Consider the following 8,837-nt stretch of genomic DNA (forward strand, 5'->3'; position numbering starts at 1 on the left):
TAGATGAAGTTTAAATCAAAATGAAATGTTGCTTTTGGAAATTTTCATATCACGGGAAATTTTGAAATTTCAAATTGTCATGCTGATTCACAACAAGCCCCCCTCCACCTTCCCCAAATTTGAAATTTCTCACAATATGAGAATTCCTGTTTCTGATCAGCTCTCTGTCTTGGAATTAAGTCAGTTTCTTATGCGACATAAACATTCTAGGCTGAAAGATAGAAGGTGTAACAGCTGTTTGGAATGATTTGTATTGAAACACATGTAAGTGTGTCCGGTGCACTGGGATTCACGATTGGGAATAAAAGCAGAGAAACCTGCAGTGAGCCTCAGGCCTCTGTGTATATTCTAGGATCTACGTGATCATCCAAACACTTGGCTCTTTCAGTGTTCTCCTTTTCACTGTATGTTCAGAGATGGAAAACACTACCCTCTTCTTTCATGTTTGACAGAACATGCGAAAACTAGACAGTTGTATCTGCAGGAAGCAGTAACTGAAATGCGTGCTGCAGAGAGGTTTTTGTGTTGGTCTGTATCACTGTGAGAGGGAAGCTGCTACTCTGCTGGCAGTAATAATCACCAGCATCTTCAGCTTGTACGTTGTTGATTGAGAATGTGAAATCGGTGCCAGATCCACTGCCGCTGAACCAGGCTGGGACCTCTGTCTGGAGGGTGCTAGCGCTGTAGATAAGAAGTTTGGGCGCTTGTCCAGGTTTCTGTTGGTACCAGTGTATGCTCGTGCCAAGGCTCGTACTGGCTTTGCAGTTGATATAGACTCTCCCTCCCACTGGCACTGCCAGAGATTCCGGAGACTGAGTCATCACAATTTGCCCGGAGGAGTCTGGATAAAGAGAAAAGGTGGGAAGGGAATGAACAATGATACAATGCTGGATATGACAAAGTGTTCAAATGCTGAAACACAGTTTGAATTCTCCAATGTGAATTTATACTAAATACAACACTAGAATATTAATTAAATAAATCTGAATCGCAGGATTTCTTATCTTCTGTCAGCCTGATGTCTGACATTTTACATTTTTTATTTATTGATTCCTTACCCTGAATCCAGAGAACCAGCAGCCAGAGAAGGGGAGTGTGTGCGATCATTGTGCCTGACTGTGGCTGGAAAGGCTTGTTCATAAGTGAGCAGTGGAAAATGAAATGTTTATATGTGTTCAGCAGCGCAGTGAGGACACATCATCCCTTTGCAAAATGCATGTAAATTTACTGCACTTTTAGTTTCAGCCCAGAGATGTGAAATCTTCATATTTGGCTTATTTCCTGCTGCTCTTCTACATTACAATGATGTGTTTTTCCTCGATTCAGATGCTATATAGAGAGATGTCTTTGCAGATCTGACATGTCTTCCCTAAATATTCACTCTGGATGTGCCACCAGTGTCTGGGGATGAGTCTTCATTTCAGCCCTAGGCACCTGAACACACTCTGGATGTCACGGATTTCATGCCCTAGGAAGGCACCTTGTCCTTCTTAGACAAAGCAGTGATTCCCAAATGTCTGGCCTTCCCATCAGAGTATTCTCCACAACATCACCTCCAAGGTGTGTCTATCAGCCAGAGAGCACTTGTTTGGGCCTCATTTACAGACGTACAAGCAGGGGTGAAAGTAAGTTAGAGGACTTAATGGTACGCTGGAGTCCTGAGCAGGGGGCGTGGCCTCAACCGGAAGAGGCGGGGCCTTAAATCCCCGGGCCCTTTAAATCACTGAGTAGCCCTGGGTCTCTGGGCTCTGGCAGAGCTTTAAAGGGCCTGGGGCTCCGCTGTGGTACCAGCTGCTGGAGCCCCAAGCCCTTTAAATCCCCTCCGGAGCCCCGTCGCCGCTACCCCACAGCTCGGGCAGCGGGGCTCCGGCGGGGATTTAAAGGGCCCTGGGGCGGTAGCGGGGGATGGAGCTCCGGGGTCCTTTAAATCCGGCCTGAGGCCCGTCGCCGCTACCCCACAGCTCGGGCAGGAGGGCTCATGCGGGGATTTAAAGGGCCCCGGGGCAGTAGTGGGTGCTGGCGCTCTGGGGCCCTTTAAATCCTCACCAGAGCCCCGCCGCCTCTACCCCAGGGCTTTGGCAGCAGGGCTCAGGTGGAGATTTAAAGGGCTTGGGGCTCCGGCAGCTGCTACCGCCCTGGCCCTTTAAATCCCCTCCAGAGTCCCTCTGCCACTACCCTAGGGCTTCGGCAGCAGGGCTCCAGCGGGGATTTAAAGGGCCAGGGCAGTAGTGGCGGCTGGAGCTCCAGGGCCCTTTAAATCCCCACCGGAGCCCTGCCGCCACTACCCCAGGGCTTTAAATTGCCGTCTGGGAAAGCCAGTCCCAGCATGGTGCACTGGCTCCTACTGGTACGCCGTACCAGGGCGTACCAGCTTACTTTCACCTCTGCGTACAAATGAATATAAGCTGTAGATGCTTGGCACCTACATAAGAACAGCCATATGGGGTCAGACCAATGGTCCATCCAGCCTAGTATCTTGTCTTCTGACGGTGACCAATGCCAGATGCTTCAGTGGCTATGAACAGAACAGAGCAATTATCAAGTTATCTATCCTCTGTCGTCCAGTCCCAGCATCTGGCAGTCAGAGGCTTAGAAACACCCAGAGCATGGAGTTGCATCCCTGACCATCTTGGCTAATAGCCATTGTTGAACCTGTCCTCTTTTTTGAACCCAGTTATAGTTTTGGCCTTCGCAACATCCCATAGCAATGAGTTCCACAGGTTGACTGTGTGTTGTGTGGTGAAGTACTTCTTTATGTTTGTTTTAAACCTGCTGCCTATTCATTTCTTTGGGTGACCCCTGGTTCTTGTGTTATGTGACTGGGTAAATAACACTTCCCTATTCACTTTCTCCACACCAGTCATGATTTTATAAACCTCTATCATAGCCGCCCTCTGATAATCAAGCTCTAGCTCACATGCATTCACATTCGATCCAGTATGGATTGAATAACCTTGTTGCTAGTCAATTTGGACTTGACAATTCCTCTTCTCCTATCTTTTCCTTTCCCCACTTCCTTTAAAAATGTAATCTCTGTCAATTAATATCTTTCCTCTTCTACCCAAGGGTCGTTGTGGAATTACTAGTATCAGTATTACACAGATGAGAAAGTGTGAGGCACAGAGGTTTTGTGACCCACCCACGATCAGCCGGTAGCAGAGCCAGGATTAGAACCTAGCTCTTTTGACTCACAGTTGTTCCGTTAGCCATATGATATGCTCCTCTCCTGGATTTCCATTTGTGGGCTCTTGAGAACTCTAGGGAGACTCTTAATTACTAATGTGTAATGGCTGACTCTGAGACAGCACATGGGTAGAGAGCCACAAAATGTGTCCTGTGGCCCACCCGACATGGCGGGGCTGGCCATGGCACAAGGACTGGAATTTGACAGCGAGAGACCAGGTTCACAGGGTGTGATGTGAGCCAGGTGCTCGCTTCTCTGCTGTGTGGTGGTTTCCTCACCTATATATGCTAAACAGAGTTCCTAACTGTTGTATGATGAGAGGAACTGGAGACAGGGTCTTTTTAGTGAGATCAGGGGTTTGGGAAAGCAAACAGAGGAAAGGCTGCTAAGGGACAAACTCTAGAGTCTCTGCATGTAACACTGGCCTCTCAGCCTGTTTAACAAAGGTCTCTTTCCTACAGCTATGCCTGGCTGGTGCATCACATACTGTCGACGAGCATTCATAGCAGGGGATCCTGCTTTGTGGACAAGTACCTACAGAGTTCACCTGGCTTCACCAAATAACCCACACCCTCTTAGGGCCTCCCAGTCTCCTGCCTTTTCATCGTTAGGCAGAGATTTTGTAGCAATATGGCGCAACTATCCTGTGATCCAGTGAGAGCGATTCTATCACAGGTCCTGCCTTAGGCTGTTACATCTCCACAGCTGTTGTCCCATCGGATGGTAATATTCACTTCTGAAATTGCTTTGTTCGACTAAGAACTCCCTATTCTGGGAATAGTGTTGGCTTATTTAGTGTGAGTGGGTGTGTGGGTCTGCAGCTGTGCTGAGTGGGTTCAACGATAAGAATATCCCTGGAGAGCATGAGTTGATGCAGTGTCTGGGATCTAGCTCTCTGCTTTGAATCAGGCAGCCCTCATTGACTGTTTAAAGGGAAGATGACATGCATGCCACAAGGGAAGATGTGTCTTGTCAATAAGGGATAAGAGTTGTCACTGATGATTGTGTGATTTGTTTGTTGTCAGTTACATAGTGAAAATGATGAGTCACAATGAGGGTGTTATTGACTGGAGGGTGGGCGGGGCAGGCATCCCCAATGACTGGCCATATAGGTTCTTTACTGACCCACATTTTTGTTTCACCAACAGAAGAGAGAAAGAACCTTGAAGAAGGCTCTTTCATCTTGGCCAGAGGCAAGGAACCTGTTCCCTCTTTTGGTCTCTTGCTGTGAAGTTTGAATCCCTCACAGCTTCAGTACCATGGACATTGTTGCGAAAGAGGAACTGGAGTGGTTCTTAGGAAAGAGAGCAAATCACACTGTTTCACCCCCAAATGCTTCAGGAACAGCTTCTTTTCTCACCAGACAACATTAATTTAATATTATCCTGCTGAGTTAATGTCAGACTAACTCTAGCCAGTGGATTGACTGAAGTCTCTGTTCCTGCAGTCCCATCTTTCTAGTGCCATCTAGTAGCTGGTGAGATAATTCCTCACTGTTTAATCCATCAAAGGACTGCCCAAGCAAGTATTAGTGCATTCCCCCAGAGAGTGCAGTATTGTACAGTCATCTTTATAGTGATGCATGTTTCCCCTTTTAGTTCTCTAGCTGTACATTTCAATGTGTAATTGATAATGTGGGGCCAATTCTCCATCATGGAGCTGTGTTCGTCCAAATGCCACAGGTTGATGCTTGATTTGGATTTAGGCTCATGGAAAGGGAAATTTATGCTTCCATGTGTTGATACAAGCACACAAATGTGCAATTTGGAAGTCTAACCAAGGCCCCATTGTTTGCAAATGAGATCTCCTAATTTGGGCAAGGACATGTGTGGAACTATCTTATCCTAGCCCTTGTACATTCCTTTTGTGTTTGTGTGTGAGGCCCCTATCACAGCTGCAGCCCCTCTGAGGGGAAAGAAGAATCTGTGTTAGAAGAGCCACAGGGGAGCCCCTCTGAAGATCACTTCACGTTCAGCCTGGCCCAGCCTGGCCCCTTATTTCAACAGGAGAGCTGACGGGGTAGGAGGGGTGGGATGATGTGAGCCGCACAAGACAGGGGTGTGTCAGTATCTATATCACATTCCTAACCTCAGATTGGCTCATTCTGCAAGATCAGGTAGCATTACAATGGCTCTAATAATTTCCAGTATAATCTGGCTGGGCTACAGACTGATTATTAAGCAAAGTGGACTGTAACGTCATCATTTTAGATTTTGTATGTAAATCTTTTTAAATATAAGCAAACCAATCAATACTGACATTTTAATGGGAAAACCATAGATATGGGGGAATATATAAAACCAGCAGAAATGGGCTGCAAAACTAAAGGGATGATAGAAGTAAGAAAGGGGTAGACAATAGAACAGAAAATATCATGTTGCCTCTATATAAATCCATGGTACGCCCACATCTTGAATATTACATGCAGATGTGGTCACCCCATCTCAAAAAAGATATATTGGAATTGGAAAAGGTTCAGAAAAGGGCAACAAAAATTATTAGGGGTATGGAGCGGCTTCTGTATGAGGAGCGATTAATAAGACTGAGACTTTTCAGCTTGGAAAAGAGATGGCTATGGGGAGATATGATTGAGGTCTATAAAATCATGACTGGTGTGGAGAAAGTAGATAAGGAAGTTGTTTACTCCTTCTCATAACACAAGAACTAGGGGGTCACCAAATGAAATTAATAGGCAGCAGGTTTAAAACAAATAAAAGGTAGTATTTCTTCAGACAATGCACAGTCAACCTGTGGAACTCCTTGCCAGAGGATGTTGTGAAGGCAAAACCATAACAGGGTTCAAAAAAGAACTAGATAAATTCATGGCGGATAGGTCCATCAATGGCTATTAGCCAGGATGGGCAGCAATGGTGTCCTTAGCCTCTGTTTGCCAGAAGCTGGGAATGAGTGACAGGGGATGGATCACTTGATGATTACTGTTCTGTTCATTCCCTCTTGGGCACCGGGCACTGGCCACTGTCAGAAGACAGGATACTGGGCTAGATGGACCCTTGGTCTGACCCAGTAGGGCCATTCTTATGTGTTCTTAAGTTGCTTCACTGCTCAGAGCAGTGAGGAAATGGCACTGGGGCGTGAAAATGCAAAGAGGCCATTGTGTATGTAAATTGCTTCTGAGTATCAGGCTAGAGTCTGGAAATGTTCCTTTTCTTAAATCATCCCCTCCTATGGGTGGCTGTTCTAAGAGAAGCTTAGCCATCGACAACCCAGAAAAATTACAACACCATCCTGAGAAAGGACATGGAAGTCCTTTTAGATGTCACTTGGCATGTTTCTAATCAGAGGGCTCCTTTCTACAAACAGCCAAGTCCATTCATTAATGTGTACATGTTATTAAAGACACTCTACACATCAAAACATTCAGCTTCCCTCAACAGCCCCAGGAGAGTAGAATCATAGAAGTGGAAGGTAGAAATTTCCAGTAAGAATTTTAGCTTCTTCTATGCCTTTGCATGGTCTCCAGTGCTCTTTCTAACCCAATTTTGAATAGTGGTAGTGATGGATCTGGTTTAGCTCCAGTAAACTCTGTAGAATATCTCCATTAATGGATTGAAGTACACTGCTGTTATGGTTTCATTTGTAAGAAGCAAAAAAAAAATGCATTTCATTTAATAATCCCTTGCACTGTGTACTACAATTTCAAAAATGCTTTAAAAACATCAACTAATCAAGTCTTCTAACAAGGGAGGAAAATTTACGTATCTGTTTTTTTATAGATGGAAAACCAAGGCATGGAGAAGTTGTGTCTTGGCCAAAGTTAGTGAATTAGAGACCAGGCTGGGGTTAGATCCCAGTTCTCCTGGCTCTCAGTTCTTGCAATAACCACTAGACCATGCCATCTCCCTGGGATCCCATTTTGGGGATCTCCTGGATTCCTGAACAGAGCATAATCAGATATGTATGTTCTTACCTGACATGGTGGCACTGGCCATGGGTCAGGGATTATTTGGGGGATGTCTGTATGAGATGAGATCAACAACACATTCGCTGAGCCAGGTGTTTGCTTAATTTTTTAAAATAATATGATTGGGTCCCCATTCTGTGGAATGAATCATACACACAGCTGTGGAAAATGTGTTTTTCAGCTGCTTCTGCTGGCTTTCTCAGTGTGAAGATTGCCTGCAACTTCTTTAGTGGGGTTTACAAGAAAAGTCACTAAAAGAAATCTTCAATACATGGGGTATTGTTAGAGCTAGACATTTTGTGAACTGGGTTCCTCTGTGTCTGATTGGTGAGAGACCTTCAGATGCTGGAAGGAAAGGATGCTCCAAAGAGAGTCACTGTTCATGAATACACAGGGCCAGACCCATTGATTTAGGTCAGTGAAAGTCCACTGCACTCAGCAGAGCTCTTTTGATTTGTACCAGCTGGGGATCTGGACAGTAAACCACCTGGGTATGTTCAGATTAGAATGTCACTTCTGTGGAGTCTTTAAATCAGCTGCTCTGTCTCTACATCCTGGCTGCAATTTAAAGCTGACCTTCCCTGTCTTCCTCCTTTCATTTTTCTCTCCTTGTTTTCCCTGCAGCGGTCTCTCCAATGCCCACTTTATGGGCATACCAGGGCATTTGAAAGTGTATGGACTCTATTCTGGAATCAAATGTTGTTTCTGGCCCTTAGAAAAGAGCCCATCTTACTTCCCTGCACTGATTTAATATTTTTACCATCAATTGTATCAAACGTGCTGCACTTTTATGGAGAACTCAAAAAAGAACTGAGGTTCTAGCTCTCTTCTCTGAACTGTTGGACTCTAGCCCACTCGTATGATGCCGAGCACAACTAACTGAACTGAAGAGGCTGGATCAGATAGTGTCTTTTACTCTGAGCAAAGTTTGTTTGGATTAGTCTGTTGCAGTTTTCCAGTGTGGCTGCTTTACAAAGCCGAGGTGTAGTTCTCCTTCCATTTCGTCAGCTCAGTAGAGAGGTGCTTGGATTGCTGTCAGTAGGAAGTTGGATGCAACTCATAAGAGCAAATGCATGTTAGTGGTTGGGGAGCAATTGCTGAGTAAAGAGTGCTGCACCCCTGGCGTGAGCACCTGAAAGGACCGGAAGTTCTTGAGAGTGGAGGGAGGTGACCGAAGTCTGACTCACCCAGCCACCCCATCGCAGGGCAGCAGAGGCAACGACGTAAGGATGCTGCACAGGAAGCAGCTGAAACGCTGAGTGAAAGTCTGAAACTACACAGAGCAGGGAGGTTTTTGTGCTGGTCTGTATCACTGTGTGAGAGGGTAGCTGTTATACTGCTGACAATAATAATCTCCAGCATCATCTGCTTCAACCCTACTGATTGTGAATGTGTAGTCAGTGCCCGACCCACTGCCACTGAACCGGTCTGGGATCCCAGAGGGACGGGAGGAAGAGCCATAGAACAGGAGCTTAGGAGCTTGTCCTGATTTCTGTTGGTACCAGGCTATGTTGCTGCTGATGCTTGTACTGGCTTTGCAGTTGATGGTGACTCTGTCTCCTGGAGACACTGCCAGGGATTCTGGAGTCTGGGTCATCACAATCTGCCCGCTGGCATCTGTATGTGAGATTAAAGCATAAATCCATGTTTCTGTATTAGTACATGATAGTGTAAGGATTTAAATTGCCATAGCATGGGTATTAACCAGGATTTTATTTAATATGAAACCAT

The 8,837-nt window shown here is 45.6% G+C and overlaps 1 gene segment (V, D, J or C); it reads right to left on the reverse strand.

Annotated features, from left to right (window-relative positions):
* Positions 1–1,143, reverse strand: LOC102947981. The segment is given in 2 exon segments: positions 1–841; positions 1,059–1,143. Coding segments are annotated over 2 exon segments (459 nt in total).
* Positions 1,144–8,837: the final 7,694 nt, after the last annotated feature.

This window comes from Chelonia mydas, chromosome 4 (genome assembly GCF_015237465.2).
Source record: "Chelonia mydas isolate rCheMyd1 chromosome 4, rCheMyd1.pri.v2, whole genome shotgun sequence".
Taxonomy (NCBI): Eukaryota; Metazoa; Chordata; order Testudines; family Cheloniidae; genus Chelonia; species Chelonia mydas.